At 41.7% G+C, this 19452-nt stretch overlaps 1 protein-coding gene across 6 annotated transcripts in view; it reads right to left on the reverse strand.

The window, feature by feature from the left end:
* The window catches only part of LOC136628324 (transducin-like enhancer protein 4), a 139856-nt gene that overhangs the window by 104932 nt on the left and 15472 nt on the right, over positions 1-19452 (reverse strand). For 4 of the 6 annotated variants that reach the window (XM_066604139.1, XM_066604136.1, XM_066604137.1 and 1 more), the window contains exons 5-6: positions 7531-7593; positions 231-305 (exon numbers count right to left, since the gene is read on the reverse strand). In XM_066604139.1, the coding sequence (XP_066460236.1) occupies positions 231-305; positions 7531-7593 (138 nt within the window). The remainder of the gene's footprint in view (positions 1-230; positions 306-7530; positions 7594-19452) is intronic. The other 2 variants (XM_066604140.1, XM_066604138.1) reach the window with 1 other exon arrangement.

Genomic DNA, 19452 nt, shown 5'->3' on the forward strand with positions numbered 1-19452 from the left:
CACTTATGCGCACTTAATGCGCAAGGAAATTACACTTGTGTGAGCCCGGCCTGAAAGTCAAAAAAGACTCCCCTACAAGGTTTATGAAGTGTCCAAGCAACATATTTTGCCAATAAAAGAAGTTGGCCAAAAAAAAAAAAAAAGAAAAAAAAACAAATAAAATAAATATTATGATTTATTTAATACATCTTGCAACAACGAAAATAACTGATGATGAAAAGACAACATACCCCAATGATTGCATTCAACTCTGCCATTGTGACTTGTTTGGCACGTTCCACAGCTTGTACCACTTGTTGCTGGTGCTAGTAAGAGAAAAAGAAGCCATTTGTAAAATTTACTATGACTTTTTGCTCTGCATTTTTTTTTTTTGCACACAGCTCTATACCCTTTAACTTCTATTAGCGCTATTGTAAATCAGTGGGCATTTTCCCAGCTGCCAGCTCTCAGAAAGCCTCTATGTCAAGAAGAGCACAGTAGAGCTACTGTATGCGCCTGGGCAGCACTTCCTACTGTTTACTTCTCGAAATTCCTCCCCACAATATGTAAACATACTGGTGACTACTTGTTGGTTTATGCTTTCATTGCAGATAGCGCACAAGTTAACAAGGTGTGGGGAAAGATCCTGCCATAAGGAAATAATTAGAGAACTTTAATCAACATTAACCTCAGCCTTTCCTCCAACTAGTACCCAAAAGCAAACATCCTCCATACAGAGCACTATGCTGAGTATACATGCCCCTGCATGGGCAATTTCCTTCATGACCTCATCAAATAGCGAAGCTAGAAGTGGTTTACCACAGATCAGCAGGGAAGAGTGTAAATGCTTTAATTGCTCTTATAATGTATTACCATTGTGTGCCATTATTGCACTCAGCCTTTTAAAAGACGGATCTGCAAGGCGAGCTTCAAAAAGAATCTTTACAAAAGAAATACAAAAAAATCAGTATGGTGGGATCTTCTATAGGGTTGCCACAATATAGTAAAGCGGTGACATATGTTGTAAGCAAACTAAAAAAAGGATTAACGGAATAGAAAATATAGGGATGTATTCGCTACATCAAAATTCACAAAACTAAAAAAAAAACAAAAAGAAAAAAAAAATTAAGAGCAAAAAAGTAAAAAAAAAAAAAAATGGAATAAAGTAACACATTTGCTGTCATTTTAATTAGGTACTTTTTCTCTTTGCAAGCATATCAGAGTTGGAAGCAACAGGATTGAAGTATTGGTTAATGAGGCGGAATTAAAGTCAGCATGGGCCAATTAGGAGAATTATGGTACAATCTGTTCAATGAAAGAAAATAAAAAAAAATAGACCGAGAGGAACAAACGCATAGCTCAATCATCAATAATACATAAATTATGTAGTCACGGGGCAGGGCAGTTGCTCTGCGTGGTCCCGATACAGCGGACCACCTTTTAGTGTCCCAGTGATTATACAGTCGTTATTGTCACACATCAATGGCACCTATATTGTTCAAGCGGGAGAGTGGGGGGGGGGGGGGTGGAGGCGGCTTGATAGCAACTGGGTAACATATCATGTTATGTCAACCCTTCTCAACTAATGCGCCAATCACACCTGTGATGGGTCTCCAGGTGATTGCGGTTGTTCGGCTCAGTCTTTGGAGCGAGACAAACCATGAAAATTATGGAACCACCGAAACCAGCACATGCCAGTGCCAAACAGACCCCCATTGGCTACAACGCGGTCTGACCAGCTTCTGGCATTCAGACCCGCATTTTATTAGATAAAATAGCGCTACAGGCTGTGCTATTTCATAGGGGATATTCTACCAGATCTGTGCCAGAAGCTCTGAATGGAAACTCCAATGGAGATGTGAATGGGGCCTAAAACATACACTGCTATTTGTACTTGGTATCTACTTTCACAAAGAAGAGGTTGTCAAAGAACTTGCTGGTTAGACACAACCATGGTAGACTATTTGCCAGCATATTAAAAAATCAGCATTTCTTAACCCTAAAAGGTAAGCTCAGCTGATCATTTAATACTATAACACTCACTAGTGCTAGTACTAAGGGCTTGTACTGTAGGGTAGTGCGGTTTCCGAGCTCTTGCACTTCATCAACAGAGAAATACTCTGGTTGGTTGGGCAAGATCCCCTTGAAGCAGCTCTTGACATATTGATTCAACTGGTGGAGACAAGACGATAGCCCTAGTCATAAGCTCAAGGCTCTTTAATGGGTTGGGCAATTGCTTCTAAGTGGCACTATGCAGAGTTTTCTTCTGTATGGAAGAGAGCTACTTTACATACTTTGCCCAAGGAGCGCTTCCTGGAAGACTCCTGGTTGGATATTTGCAGGGAGAATTCGTATCCTAAAAAGTACTTATTAGGGCATATAGTCATTATACAGAGAAGATCTCTGCTCAGGACTTCCCTTTATTAGCCAGATCAGACAACTACTACAGTCCTTTCAATGAGCACTATGAATACTACATTTGCCCTCCAGTGCCTGTAGAAGAGGTACAGAGCATCCTGTAGCTTGCCAGTTGATAATACTTAATCACCAGTGAATTTATTAGGAGTTATACCTAATTTTACAACTAAAAATCCACAGGAAGCAGTATACTATGTGACCTGAACACTGCCGTCCTGTTTTTTAAAGATATATGCCCCTTACTGTGTACCATGTGGCAGAACTAAGCATCTAGCTAAGCGACCATTTCATTTTGCGAATAGTCAACATTTTGAAATCTATGTTAATGCTTAAATGCTCACTGTCTTTTCAAACAACTTATTATGGAATGGTAGAGTTGGAAGGGACATCCAGGGTCATCGGGTCCAACCCCTGCTCAGTACAGGATTCACTAAATCATCCTAGACAGATGCCTGTCCAGCCTTTGTTTGAAGACTTCCACTGAAGAACTACTCACCACCTCCCATGGTAACCTGTTCCACTCGTTGATCACCCTCACTGTCAAAGTTTTTTCTAATATCTAATCGGTGTCTTCTCCCTTTCAGTTTCATCCCATTGCTTCTAGTCTTTCCTTGGGCAGATAATACGGCTGATCCCTCTGCACTGTGACAGCCCTTCAGATATTTGTAGACAACCATTAATTCTTTTCAGTAAGCTAAACATTCCCAGATCCTTTAACGGTTCATCATAGAACATGATTTGCAGGCTGCTCACCATCCTGGTATCATAGCATGTAACACCCCCCCCCCCCCCCCCAAAAAAAAAAAAACAAAACAAAAAAAAACACACACACACACACACGACATGTCCATTCGGTTCAGCCTATTAACCCCCAATGTTGGCAGCTCTTCTCTGAACTTGCTCACGTTTGTCCATGTCTTTTTTAAAATTGTGGTGCCCAGAACTGGATATAGTATTTCAGATGAGGTCTGACTAAGGAGGAGTAGAGGGGGATAATTACCTCACGTGATCTAGACTCTATGCTTCTCTTAATACATCTCAGAATTGTGTTTGCCTTTTTTGCTGCTGCATCGCATTGTTGACTCATGTTCAGTCTGTGATCTATTCGTATACTCAAGTCTTTTTCACATGTGCTGCTACTTAGCTCAATTCCTCCCAGTCTGTATGAGCCTTTTTTCATTTTTCTTGCCTAGATATAGGACCTCATATTTCTCCTTTCCAAATACCATTGTTATTCGCCGCCTACTGTTCAAGCTTTTCTAGATCTTTTTAAATCTGCTCTTTTTTCTCTAGTGTTAGCTATCCCTCCTAGCTTTGTGTGGTCGGCAAATTTAGTCTGACATGACTTGTTTGTTACAAACACATAATGGCTCTGGTTAATTACTCCATTCTCATCCAAGTACTTTCATATATGTTTATGCGATAGCCAAATGCGTTAGCTAGCAAAAGCGCGAGCCACTTTACCTAAAAATCGCACATTTGGTGCTAAAAAATCCCTCCAAAATGCTGGCTTCTGTGGCTGTCTACTTCCTGTTATGTGATGCCAGTTTCAAGTAATAGAGATACAACAGAGAACAGGAAGTGGAGAGGGATGAGGACTCATGTTGTAAATGAGTTTATGGAGAGGGGAGGAGGACGAGAAGCAGAAACTCTGAAGTGATGCTGCAGCCAATGGCAAGTTATTTACTATTTCACAGCTACTGAAATCCTATCTACACAGCTCACTACTTCTCTGGTATCCTCTCATAGCTGTGCGTGTTACAGACCGGGAGCAGAATCTGCAGTTTTCTCTGTGTAGAATGTATAAAACACAGTGTAACAGCAACTTGACCCCTCCATTTGAGAAAGAACTGAAAATCAGAGAGCCATAAAAAATGACCTGCATTAAAAAAAACGGCTAGGAATACTGTTATTCCTCATTTCCACAGACAGCAGCTTATTCTGAAAAGGTAGATATGCTTAAAGTAGTATTGTCAGAGATTTTTATAGCTTATCCACAGGATATGCAGTAGAAGTCTGATCTATGCGGGTCCCATCTCTGGGACATGCATCTATCTATTCCCTGTTCTGGCCCCCACTGCTGTGACCACCCATAATGTGATGGCTGGGAGGACGGGTATAGCCAAGCGTCCTGTACTACACTGTTTTCATGACTTCCATGGAAGTCTATGGGAATTATGCGAACACAGTGAGCCTCACCATTTCTGTAATTAGAGAACTATGAAAACAATGTAGCTTGCTGTGCTACGCTGTAAACTTATCTCCCCTTCAATGGAAGTTATGAAAATAGCGCAACTCAGCCAAAATTGGTTGTTTCCATCAGCTTAGCCACGTTTGGATGAGATGGAAACACTTCTTTAAAAAGCTTCGTAAATCCAAAAAAGAACCAGAGAACAATTGTTTTTGTTAAGGTGCCCGTACACATTCAAATAATGCATAGAATTACTAATTACCACCTTCACTTATGATTATAGCAACATGTTACATGGTTGACATTGTGAATGCAAATCTTCAGTCAAGCGCAAAATGTTGATAAGATCCACAAATCAGTGTGTGAGATGTAATCACTTGATGGTCCAGCAAGTAAGCCAGCCATCTAGCCTTTGGTACCCGGCCTCCGTGCCATATGACGATATGGCAATGAAATTTTAAATGCAGCTCAATCGGTTTATTTGTAGATCAGTAGCAAACAGTTGTGCGAGCAATAAGCCGCCAAATTGTGCGCATTATCAAAGGCCAAACGTCAGGTCCAACTGCTAGGACCTTACCAATCAGCATAATTAATGGGGCTTGAATGGTGCTGACAGACGCACCGCGAAAAGGGTGGAGACATCCGTCATTAAGCAAGGGTTGGGACTAGGACACAACCTCAGGGAGAAAGCCCAGATTAGTATCAGGAAACACACCGCACGTCAATGGTTTGCTGCTAATTTACATTGTGGGCACGCTCCCAAAAAATAAATGTAAAAAATGCAATTTCGGGGTCATCGAAGGACTGGCAAGAAGAAAATTAAAAAAAAGTGTTATGTTCCTGTCGCTTCTAATCATATCACCAACTTAGTGGACAGGATTAGTTTACATGGTAAAATGCTGGTGACAGACTTTAAGGCTCTGTTCAGATTGGCATTTCATTTCTGATGGATCCAATTACTAGGCAATGGGATTTGTTACAATCTATTAATGTCTGGCTGGATACAACGTTCTAGTTAACCCCTTCATGCTCCATGATGTACAGTTGAGTTATGGAGGTTCTGGGTTTGCATGGAACGTTCTCGCGCTGATCTTGGCTGTTAACCCTTTATATGCAACTGTCCATTCTGACAGTAGCATTTAATTGCCCTGATCAGAGTTTAGGGTCCCAAATGGCTCCCATGCGATGAGATTGCAGGGTTCAGTTGGGTTGGCATGGCAATTGGAGGCCTTCAAAGACTCCCAGGGCTGCCAGATAGACTGCCTGTCAGATCGAAGTATAATGTAATACTGTGGTAATTACATTATTCTACAAGAGCGAGCAAACAAATCACAAGTTCAAGTCCCTTATAGGGACTAAAAAAAATAAACAAAAACGTAAGAATGAGTTAAAAAAAAAAAAAAAAAAAAGATAGTCGCAATCATACTGACCCAAAGTTACCATGTCCCTTTTGCGGCAGTGTACACCGTAGAAACAAGATCCCACCAAAGATGGTGGAATTATGTTTTTTTCCCCATTTCACTCCACACTATGTACATAAAATTGTACCATTGAAAAAAAAAAGTGTCAAGATCAGAAACCAGGACACTAGTGTGAACAGAGCTAAGAGCGGGGGTAAAAAAAAAACAAAAAAAAACTTGCAAACAGTTTTATACATCAGCCACTTTTCAAGTAAATCAAAGAATAGGGCGATTACAGGTCTGCCTTTAATAATACAATTAAATGGGGGTTATCCCAGAATCTAAATTTTGGAGCTATTTTTCCAAAACCCTATAGCCCAATAACGTTCCTAAATTAAACCAAACATGGCTCCAGATATTCACTTGCTGCTTTCCGGCTACTCTTTCTAAACCTCAATCCTCTGTGACTCATGTCTCACTCATCAGTATGAAGTGGTGGTCCTTCAGCATGGCCACTGCTTGATTGTAAATTGCCACATTTCTTAGAAGCACCTTGCTTCTCCTCCAGGCCTCCTACGAGCTTCAGCCATTAACCACTTCCCCAAGATCCACGGTGTACCGGTGGAGTCAATAGGGGCAGTGCTTACAGGACAAAGCAGCAAAGTTTCCGATGTTGTATGAATAAATGCCAAGCAGCACAAATATAGAGGCGAGCAGCTGCCTCTTCAGCTGGTGTATGCCCTATGCAACCGGGCATGGCACAGAACGAAGAGCATACCCTCAATAGGGCAAAAAAACAAGGTGGTGTCAACCATGGTTGACCTAGACAAAAACTACTGGAGGACGATGCCTGGGCAAGGAGGTATAAAACAAAACTTGCACCACTGGGATTATTCAGGGAGTAAAATCTCCAGCAGAATCATTTTTGGAAAAGGAGTTGTATTTGAGAACTTTTTTTTTTATTTTAGCAGTGCTGGAGAAGGCGTCACGAACAGGATTGTGGAAATATCCTCAGGAAGATTATTGGTTCGAAAAAAAGAAAAAAATTCTACATGGTGACAACTTAGCATTTTCCAAGAAGTGGTTAGCCAACGCAACATTCATTTTATTTACTTAGAGCAGCGCTTGCATTTGATATGCCCAACCTCGCTTCTGCCAACATTTAATGCCTATCATCAAGCGAGGAGAAAGAATCTCTACCTATTCTGGCAATTTTTCAATCTAGTCTATTAGATGCCATTCTGACAAACAGTCATAATTCTGAGCAACGCCGAGCGTACATGACAAGAAAACAGCTGCATTACGCTTAGCACATTATAACATTTTCCACTATATAAGTGCATTTAAATTATATTGCTCTGAATTTTAATAAGACACTGTGGTAGAAATGAGTGCAGCAGCAAGAAAATGAAATACAAGCGCCACCAGATACGAGGTAGGAGAAAATACTTAGGAGGATTTTTTTTTTTTTTTTTTTTTATAACTCACATGTCATTTAAATGGCATTACTTAGCTAGGTGACTACAAATGAAGCTCGCTTACCTCTTGGGACAAAAAAGGAATGACTTGTGCGCAGATAGCATTCAGTCTCTTGACAATTTCAGCCTGCAGAGAAAGAGAAAAAAAAATATATATAATATATATAAGAGCATTTCATTAAGCAAAAGCATTTCACGGCCCTTTTTTTTTTTGTCCATGGCTGGAATGTATTAACATTTGATATATTAAATTATGTATACCAACTGCGTAGTCTGTAAATAAACACCAATGAAGAGAAAGCACGCGAACCCAAAGCTGCAAGAGGAACCACAAATCTGCAGTAGATGGGTGGCTCGAGTCCAAAACGTTCAGCTCAACAGTATGTTAATAAGGCCGGTTCTCTAAAAGTTTTTGTTGCAATGAAAGGCACAGCCAAAAATTTCCATTCATAATTTGCATTTTTTTTTAAAGTCTTTACAGCTAGATCAGTAGACCATTGAAAAACTGCCGAGGTTGCCAAGTCAGCCTTGAAACCTGACAGTGACACATTAATGAGCACATCCGCACGGCATTTGACACCATCCAATGACTTACCAGCTCAAGTATCTATAGCTTATCTAGCACACAGCCAGGAGACGGCACAGAAGGAATTACAAAGAGATAATAAAACTAATACCAGAGAAAAATATGAGCCGCTCATTAAGTTGATGGGATAAAGGCACAGAATGTTTTGAGGCCGGTGATTTTGTAGACACCCACAACATCATGTACGCTATGCAGGAATATACACTTTATCTTCTTTAAATGGGTGCTCTCATATCAAAGTGATGGCATATCGTTGGAATTACCATCACTTTAGGATCGGTGTGGGGGACAACCTCAGCAACCCCACCGGTCCTGACAACGAGGGAGCTGCAGAGCCGATTTAGCACTATGGGGCCATGATGGAATCTCCATGCACAGTGGCCCTCCCGGCCATCTGGCTCTGCAGGGAACTGAATGGAGTTGTACTGCAGTGCGCTCTTCTTTTTCCGTTATTATCTGTCCCTCTTCTGGAAATTCGGGTTCCTAAGACTAAAAGGCGGACAGAGACTTTGGGAAGGAGTCTCCCAGCAGAGCCATCATACAGTGAAAGAGGTCTGAGGAGTGTCGAAGCCAGAATGGAGATAAGAAAATAATATGTCTCCACCTCAACGCAGTGGAGAGATCGGGACCAGATGGGTGACACAGTATTTCAGGTTAAAGGAATTGTCATATTTCTAGTTCTAATGCACACTGGACTTGTTCGGGTCTTGAATATGTGCGTATATATAGCCATGTTTAGTGAACGGGGTATAAGTTAGATTTATAGGTCGATTCTACATGGCGTCTGTGTTCTGCGCAATGCGAGTCGCACCGGGAATCTCTGGATCAATTTGCTATCGGCTATATAGATTGGGTTTACTAATCATTCAGCCAGAATATCTCTGAATGCCTGAATCATTCTGGGAAAGCAGATGGGCGAGCATTCAGGTACTACCTCACTTCTGATTGGACCAGAGATAGTGCAATGCAGCATGGGGAGTGAGGGAAAGGAAGTACAGGACAATGTAAAGATGACTTAGAGGCGACCTAATAACTATGTATATCAGGAGACAATATACCCAGGATTGTCAGAAGGGGGCATACTTTACATCTAGAGGAAAGAAAGTTTCTATACAAACATAGAAGGTGTTCTTTACTGTAACAGCAGTGAGACTCTGGAACTCTCTGCCTGAGGATGTGGTGATGGCGAACTAACTGAAAGAGTACAAGAGGAGGTCTTTCTTGGGCGATACAATATTACATGTTCTAGTCACCGACTACTACAGAAGGGTCGGTGATCCGGGGATTATTCCGATTGCCATTTGGAGTCAGGAAGGAATTTTTTTCCCTTAAAAAAAAAAAAAAAAAATGGGGAAAATTGGCTTCTACCTCATTGGGTTTTTTTTGCCTTCCCCTGGATCAACATTGGAGGGGAGATAGGCTGAACTGGATGGACATATGTCTTTTTTTGGCCTAACATACTGTGTTACTATGATCTGCTGGCAGAATGCTAGACTTGCTACACAACCCCTGTCTGAAAGTTGACTGCCAACAGTAGGAGAGCAGATAATTGGGAACCACCACCTGAAAATCAGAACCTAGACATGAAAGAGTGTGCAAACAGCAGCAAATGCCCGGGTGAGAAGAACCGGAAATACTTTAGAAACTTGTTAAAAACTCAGGTATGCTTTAAATATAAAAAAAAAAAAAGTTACACAAACCATACATTTCCGTTGATATTCATTTTCAGACCTAAAACCTATAAACAGTGTAATACCTTTAGCTAACATGTCATATTGCCACAAACCCCTACGAAACACTTCAGAAGCACCAAAGGCACATTCAAGTGTCATCCTTCCACTCCAGACACCTACGCTGCTACAGAACTAGAAAGAAAGAGGTTAAAAGAAAAAAATAAACTAGGCAGTGTCTTATGTGTGTGATTTCACCACTTCCCGAACGAAACCTAGAGACGCCTTTCAAATCTACCCCTATTACCAGGTTTTATATCCGTCCACACGGGCCGGTTCCTGTAGTTATTGCAAAGAAGAGTGTTACTTCCTGCACGTTTTTTTCCATACCAGCACGTCACAAAAGGGTCCTCGCAAAAAACATTCCTGTTGGGAACCTACTGCCGTATAACGACAGGTGTCTTTTTACGTTTTTCTTAGGCCGGTTTCGTGCGGCCAGGAATCTTGCGCAAGGTTTCCCAATGGAAAACACTTACCGATCCTCCGACTCTGCTGAAAGCTGCGCTGGAGGATCGCTGCCCTACTGAAGCAATGTTTCTCAGCCCAATATTGCGCTTGCCCATGTGTAGGTAGCCCAAGTCCCGTTTCAGATGACATCACAACCGTACATAATTTGTATCTGCCGTTGTATTTCTTTCATCTTCTACTGGGGAAATACAGATCCGTATTTGCCAAAAAGAAACCAACAACAATACAGAGGCAAAAACAGACAAAAAAAATGGGTTGCGCAGTTTCGAAAAAAATACAACCACTTGAATAGCTACATAATTTACATTATTTTCATATTAGGGTCCACAAACCACCGACTAAAAATGGAGTCAAAATAGGCTCATCTCTAGATCACCCATTGGACGGAAGATAATGATGGCACAAGACAACGCAGTAGGGACAGAGGTTAATTGGCATGATGTTTATTGGCACGAGAAACCTTTTAATAATGTATTATTTTGCAGCTTCGTCTCCAAACCCCTTTAACCTCCCACCATTTCATTCGAGAGTATATGTTGCCTTAGCAACTTTGGCGTCCCAAGAGATCACGCTATGGAAAGACATTTACAATTCCTACTACCGGGCTTAAGTTATTGTACAGCAACACTATGAAAACACGTTCCTTAATGGTCTTATGATTTTGAAAGCAAGTCTAAAACTAATGGCGCAGGGCCCAAACTGCTTTTCCAGCACAGCCATTAAAGGATGTAGGTTATTGCTGTTGTCACCATTGATATTTGTCATTGTAATGTAATTAGGGCCCTAAAATGATGCATTACAGCCCTTGGCACAACTTCTATTAAAATCTTTTCTTCTGCTCAGTGAGCTGCGACCTGCTTTCTGATGAACAACAGACAGACAGCTTTAGGGAGAGGAGAAGATTCATCCAATATACATACATTTGTCTCTTTTACCCCCCTAAACTCATACAAAAAACATGGAAGGTGGGGGGGGGGGGGGGGGGGGGAGGAGGTGCTGTTGGTGGGGGTGGGGTGGTTGTTAAAAAAAATAATAAAATAAAAAACATCCGTGCTTAGGAATTTCTGTCTAACCTCTTGAAATTCTGATTGCATCTGATAAATCTTGCTTGACAACAAATCTGTAGCCTGCAAACCACGGGATTCTAATCTGCTATCCATCAGTTGATGCCAACCCAATCAAATTTGTAGGTTATGTGGGTCATGCATCCCTGAACACATACATTCATAAAGATTCTGTTTATCCCAATCCAAATTTCAGAAAGCTATTAGGCCTTGCTACATTTGATAATGCCATCCAATGCATTAAGAACCTTCCATATCAACAGCTGCTAAATTATTGTTTCTAAATGCAGGGCGGCGATACAATGTTGCGAGAGTTCTCTATGTACAAATAAAAAAAAAAAAAAAAGAAGAGATATAATCTATTCTGTCCTCAACATAAAAAAAAAAAAAAAAAATGACGTCGATAAAAATAAAAGGGCTGTTGGGTGTTCTATCGGCAGCCCTTTTATACTGTATTTCATCTTGCATATACTTTACAAAAAAAAAAATAAAAAATAAAAATATCACACCATTTGAAAAAATGAAAAATCAAACAAAAGCATTGTCAAGCGCTCAATCAATATACCATTTCTGCTTTGAAAATGCACATCACTGCTCAATGGCAAGTCTGTTAAGGAGAACAAAATATATAATACAAGGTGTGGGAAGGGAAGGAGGAGGGGGGGGGGGGGCTGGAAGAAAATCAATAGGAGGAAATGGCAACGCTGTTACATATACTACTGAAGCCATCCAGCTCCTGATCCTCACACCTCTAAATGTGACAAAGGACGAGAACAGCATGGGTCAAATCGATAAGGGCCATCTTCATTTAGCAAGGAATGTTTCTGCTGGCTTGTCACCAAGAGGCCGGAGAGGGATGAAACGACATACTTCACTGCTAAGTCCATGAAATGATGGCCCCGCTGCCATTTGGTGCTTCTTATGCTACGAAGCCGCTGACAATATATCAAGGCTGTATGGATAATATACCGACTTAAGATGGGATTTGGTAAATACCTGATAGCGGCGTGATGTAAGAATGTGAACGGCGGAAGGGGCCACTAATATCTATAAGTCGCTGTCATACAGATTAGTACAGAAAGCAGCCATAGACTTAGCAATGTACTGATACAAGAGGGCAAGTAGAAGCGCCACATCTCTCAACATGCAGGCAGCCAAATGGAGGAGCACTGCCCAGGTGGAAGTACCGATGAACAACCACTCACACCTTCCTTATATGGAGGGGAAGCTGCTTAGTACTATTCTTGCACAAAATCCAGTGGGCTCCCCCAGCGTTCCAAGCCACAATGCATGCTACCGATACATACTGAGCTTGTGTACTTTGGCCAAAATATTACCAAATACCTCGTTTTTAAATCGGTATTTATCAGTATTAGAGATGAGCGAACGTGCTCGGCCACGCCCCTTTTTCGCCCGAATACCGCGATTTCCGAGTACTTCCGTACTCGGGCGAAAAAATTCGGGGGGCGGCGTGGCGGCACGGGGGGGTAGCAGTGGGGAGTGGGGGGGGAGAGGGAGAGAGAGAGGGCTCCCCCCTGTTCCCCGCTGCTACCCCCCGCACCGCCACGCCTCTCCCCGCCCCCCGAATCTTTTCACCCGAGTACTGAAGTACTCGAAAATGGCGGTACTCGGGTGCGTAAGTACTCGAAACGAGTACGTTCGCTCATCTCTAATCAGTATGTAATGCAGCTTTGAACGCTGGGGGCGCCCAGGGTGCCAGTGTGGTTCACCTATGTGGTGGAGGGCAGCCTGCTGGATTGAAGTATGGCGTCATTAATAGGTTGAAAGCCTGCATGGTGCACTACACCCTGTATATGCCTTTTTTGTGCAAGTCTGGTGCTGAGTAGCCGCCCCCATCAGTATATGGAAGGTGTGTGAGTGGTTGTTCATCTGTACCATCCAACAGTTTGGCTGTCTGCATGTTGATGGATGTGGTGCTTCTACCTTGGCAAGTATATGGCAGCTTTCTGTGACTTGTTTATATTCCCTTTTTCTATGATTTTTCATGCAGATTAGTATAGATTTAGAATGCAAAAAGTTATAAAAAGACCAGCAAAGGCTAATCACTCACACATACCTAAATGTACATGAAAGTTCTCGGAACTGGATATAGGAGTGTGAAAAGTAGTGATCATGGAACAGAAGTTTTCTGAACTTTAACAGTAGTTCCGTTGACAAGCATTCCAGCCAAGCTCTCCTCAGCAAAGAGATATATCAGGTGCACACAGTAGGTTTAGTGCCTCTTTATAAGTTCGTTATGGTCCCAATGCAATAAAACCCTTTTTCACCCATCACAGGATAGATGATACATGTATGATTGCTTAGGGCCGAGTGCTGGGATCATGAGAACAACGCACTCTGAGTCAAAGTAGCATGGTATGTTAGGCCAAAAAAACATCTGTCCATGCAGTTAAGCCCATTGTTCCCAGAATATTGATCCAGGGGAAGACAAAATGACCCCCAATGAAGATAGAAGCCAATTTTTCCCATTTAAGGGAAAACAATTCCTCCTATGAACTGGCGATGTGATGTGCACTTGCATCACCGCCGCTCCATTCACTACCTATGGAGACAGCACAAGTCTATCCAAGTTAGTCCTGCAGAAATGACTAGAGCAGTGGTCATGCATGCGCAATGCCTCTCCATTCACTGGGGACACTTCAGAGTGTGCAGTTTCATGAACCGTGCAACCCCCAGAAATGATACATTTATCACCCATCATGCCATAACGCATTTAGGATTTTCAATCTCAAGGAGGAAACAAGCTACGGCTAGAACCTTCTGACAGGGACTTACTTCCCAACAGAGACAAATAATTGGGAATGTTGAAATCCAACATGACAATCATTCTTTCTCCGGACATCTGCCATTAGGGGATGTCTAGTGACCGCCATACCAAAAAAAAAACAGATGTTTGGCCGATCCCGCTGAATGCCACTTTAAGCTGGCAACAGACATGCAAGTGATTGTCTACAGCCATCATTCCCAACTTCTTAATCATCAAACGTTTTAAACAGGAGGTAAGAAAATAGAAGAAGAGGACAGTTCTATCAGGAAGGGAAAGCGATCGACGAGGACAGATTAAAATCCAACCAGGAGAATCCAGATTTCCCCCGAACGAGAAAAGCTGTTTAACAGTCAGGAAGTCTCCTGTGAGTGGGTGGATCAAGTTGAAGTTGATGAGATCCACTGAAATAGATCTACTATTTAATGACCAGCTTAATTTGGTAGTCCCTGACTGTTCTTACTTAACGTACTTTTTTTTAACTGAAAAACACACACCAAAAAAAAAAAAATGCAGAAGAATGAAGGTCTGTGGAGTTAATAAGCCAAACCTCGTACATTCAATTTTTCCTAGACTCTGACTCCTCCATACAGGACTCTTGTTTAAGCAATACATTTATGGTTTTAAAACAGTAACATCAGGCCTTCCATCACCATTATGATCTTCATGCTACATTCCACATCCTAGTTATCAATGTGCTTGATAAATAGGGGCTAAGATATATAGAACATACTTCTAGGACATTTCAAAACTTTTCGAAATTCCTATAAAAAAGGACATATGCAACAAATTCTGTATTGAATATATACTGTATATACTCAAGTATTAGCCAAGTCATTAAGTTTTACCACGAAAAACTGGTAAAACTTATTGACTCGAGTATAAGCCTAGCTATACTCGAGTATATACACTAGGTAAAAAAGAAAAAAAAAAAACGCAATACTCAACTGGAGTCTGTGTCCCCAGTGTGATGGTCTCCTCGGCGGTGTGGCAAGCTGCTTGAGACCTCTTCCCGCTGTCAGCTCCCGGCTCGTCTTTGAAGTCCTCCACCGTCAGCACTGTGTAAGTAAGCGCTGTGATTGAATCGAGCGCCAGCCAATCACAGCCATTCAGTGAAGTCATTCACTGAATGGCTGTGAATGATCGAGCGCTGGCTGTGGTTGGCTGGCGCTTGATCCAATCACAGTGCTTACTTACGCTGATGGCGGGGGAATTCAAAGACAAGCAGGGAGATGACAGCGGGAAGAAGTCTCCAGCAGTTTCCCGCACTGGGGGGGGGGGGGGGGGGGGGTGTAAAACAAAAACAACCTCAAAACTATAAAATGGTCAACCCTATAACTTACTGATCACAACATTCTGCTTGCACTACGTGCGTAAATGTAGAGCGTCCCTCATACACGTCAGTAAAATGTGTTGTCAGGAAAGATCTAGTTGCAGTGGAAACTGAAGGACAAACGTTTGAACTTAAACTTTCTAATCTGACAGCTTGTTGAAGTGCTTGAGCAAACTGATTAAACTAAGAGTGTTCAAGTGCTTTTGCCTTTGTTTACTTATGAGTCAATCAATGCCCAAGGAGGAAAAAAAATACATATACCTTTAATCGTGCAAGATTAACATACCATAAAAGCTGATAAGCTGAAGTAAACTGTACACGTAAGCCAAGTTACTTCTGTCAACTCTTATACGAACAGTTATTTACAAGTCATAAAGTGCTGTTAAAAATTATATAAAAGATCAACATTTATTACAATGTCAGAAGAAACGCAATAAAAAAAAAATACTGTAAATTTCACGAGGTCAGCAATTTCCTTAAACATTCCGCTAACTAGGAGGTAAAAGATCAGTACAGTGTATCTAAGTGAAATGTCTGAAAGAAAGAAGGTTTCTACACCAACATAGAGGGGAGGGTTCTTTACTGTAAGAGCAGTGAGATTATGGAACTCCATGCCTGAGGACATGGTGATGGCGAACTCTCTAAAAGAGTACTAGAGGGACCTGGAAACCTTTCTTTAGTGTAACAATTTAATGTCGGTCATAGATTACTTCACTATTAGATCTCTTCACCCTGGAGGCAAGGATTACAAATTGAAATCTTGAATGTGGACAAGTGTCTATATGACATCAATACCTTATCACTTTTGAACATCCTCAATACTTCTGCTTTCCTACTGCTGCAAAAGGCTACGACTGATTGAGTAGAACACTTAGCTTTACAAAAGGTGAAGTACGGCATTTGATACCAGCCTACCTAGTGCAAGATGGAATTAGCGGAGCGCTGAAGTATGATAGCATGTGGTAATGCATAGGTCACGTCATGCCAGCTGCCTTAACATAGAACCGCACGAGTGAAATATAAATACAATGTACTCATCAGCTAGCCGGCTCAAGGTTGCCTTCCATCCTCTCTTCCTTCCAAGGTCGATAATATAAGTACCCAAGCTTAGTGGGGGATAATAAATAAAAAAAACCTGAAAGCGCTGTGGAAAGAGTTGGTGCTATACAAATAAGATTTATTCTTTTATTATGTAGCTAGAACTCCAGTATATATATAAGTGAGCTAGTACTACCTTGCTTAGTAATTTCTGTCTGTCTGAAATGCCTAGCCTCTTTCCTCAGGTGGTCATGTGATCTCAGATCTTTTTGGGATTAGGTCTCGTTTTCTAAATCAAGTTTCTCAGTCAGTGATGCTATGCATGGACACAGAAGCTGACCAAAAGGAGAACACAGGCACTTCTAATCCCAGTTACTGCTGATGATCACACAGCTCCTGTCACAGTTATAATAGAGGAGATCACAGCTCATCTTCCTAACTGTGTACTTATGGTCCGTAGCTTATTTAGAGGACTATAGAAAGTAATGATACAACTGTCCCCCATAACAGGAAGAAATGGTATAACCTCAGCTAATGCTGTGCTGGTCCATCAAAAAAAAAAAAAAAAAAAAATCATACTTTCAAGATGGTGTCGGATAAGCATCAGACAGGTGGCTTCATTGCAAGCAAGTGACTGGACTACACAGAGGAGGCCTCCAGTATGTAACAGTTCTGGGGGGGGGGGGGGGAGGGGGGCAGGGATTAAAAAAAAAAGTTTTCGCTGGAGTGGCCCTTTAAGAAATATTGTACAGATTCACTTCACTGCCTATGACAACTGCACAAGGGAATAAAAGTGATGAGAGCACGTTTCAGTAGGGGCCTGCAAAAAGAGTGGGGATGTTTAGATAAGGGTAAATGAAATTTGGAAGACCTAGAACTCATGAAATCCAGGTTAGAAAAAAAAATAAATAAAAAAAAAGTGGATTTTTCTCATGTAGGATACATGTACAACAACACAATGTACATTACACCAGTCCCGTCACCTTCACAATAAACTCAAAGCATCATGCTTCACTACATAAGAATTACCTGCAGTGTACAGACTAATGTAAAAGAATGGCAACTAGCTGAACCTGTCATGTTTAGATTTATGCCTCTTCCACCTATGCAAAGAAGTCCCCCCTGGCAATGCGAAACGAGAGCTACAAGAGAATGGCGTGAAATCTCAGCCACCTCACAAAGCCATAAAGACAGAAAAGTACATGTAATGGTAAATGTACACCAAGACACCGGAAATAAGCAGCCACTTCAGCACCACAACGACAGTTTCTAATGGAGTTAGAAAAACTCCAATTTTTTTTTTTTTCTAATTGGCACCACCAAATAATTTATTTATTTTTTTTATTTTATTTTTTTTAAACGCGCCAGCCAACACCACACCATATGTCTGGGGGAAAAAAAAGACAGCATCTACTGGTAAGTGCAGTGTCCTGCACTTTCCCACCCTCCTACAAGCCAGTCTGGCGGTGGTGCAGTGGCCTAAAATTCTATGGATCATTAGGATATCAACAAAATTTATAGAAATGTTATTATGTTTAACTAATTCTGCACAATATGAACATTTTTTTTTTTTCGAAATTACAAAAAGACTGTGGCACCACATTCCAGGCCCAGAGAGCATTTTTAACTTTTCAGTCCCCAGAGCTGTATCAGGCCTGTTTTCTGTGGGACATCTTGTAATTTTAAAATTGGTACCATTTTGAGGTATATTCCGGTTTTAGAGAAGGCGAGGGGATTTAAAAAAAATAAATAAATAAAAATAGCAGTGTTAACGTAATTTACCATGCTGGATAAGTACTGTAGTATTTGATAGTATGGGTTGTTATGAATGTGGTGATATCAATTAGGTGTAGTTTTTGTTCATTTTTAATTTAAGGTCTTGTGTAAAAGGAAAAGGTTCTTTTTTTTTCTGTAAGGCCCCCCGTCCACGGGCGTGATTTCGCCGGCGGTAAACCGCCGGCAAATCACGCCGTCTAAGGCTTTCCACAGCATTGCTAAGGAAAGTGCCGGCCCCCTGTCAACGAGCGGAGAATCATTGCGATTCACCGCTCACGACTGGCAATTCACAGCATGCTGCGAATTGCCCCGATTCTCCGCGGTCAGCCTATCTATTAGATTGGGCTGACCGGCGGAGATAAGTCTGCAGCACCTGCTGCCGGTCAGCGGCTCTGCCGCGGGATGTTGCAGCGCCTGTGGGCAGGGGGCCTTAATGCAACAGTCAGCAATGACTGTAGCATCTGCGGGGGTTACACGATTTAGAGGAGTGTTTATATGAGCAAGTCCTCATCATTTCACTCCTTTTTGGGGGAAAACACTATATGTGATAATCAGAGAGCAAATCTGCTGAGTGATGAAGGAGTGGAAAATGAACAAGAAGTCATGTCACCTTTTGCCTGGATGTGCAGGAGAACACACATCTCCGTTGCGGATGCCCCTTCCCGCTCACACACTGACTGAAACCGACAGTGAACTAAAGTTTAGTTGGGAATACGGAATCTAAAGCTAAGTGCTACAGACATGCTTTAAAAATGACAACTAAGGCATGTTGGCAGCCCTGTTAGAAGTGGAGCTACAACTGTTTAAAGTAGAACAAGCTCTGTTCGTCCCAAACTCCTCAGAATGAACAGAGCTCACCAGAAACTGCTGGGGGTTGGGGGGTGATGGGGTAAAATAAGCACTGCACTTGGAATAAACCTGTGTTGGTGTGATAGCCAATCACTTTATTTACCTAAAATAACATTTTTTGTTCTAGAAATAAATTTAAAAAAAATCTAAAAAGTGCTGTCCACAAGGAAACTCCCTTCCTTCGAATTTGCTCTTCATTGCTTGTCATGTGAAATCTGTAGCAACAAAGACACCGTGACAGATTGCAGGAAGTGGGGGGGGGGGGGGTGGCATCCTTGCTTGCGGTTGACTCATACTGCCCATAAGAGTATTTGAAAAGGAGAGGAAGAAGGAGAGAGAAACCGAGACTCGCACAGA

This window comes from Eleutherodactylus coqui, chromosome 5 (genome assembly GCF_035609145.1).
Source record: "Eleutherodactylus coqui strain aEleCoq1 chromosome 5, aEleCoq1.hap1, whole genome shotgun sequence".
Lineage (NCBI taxonomy): Eukaryota > Metazoa > Chordata > Amphibia > Anura > Eleutherodactylidae > Eleutherodactylus > Eleutherodactylus coqui.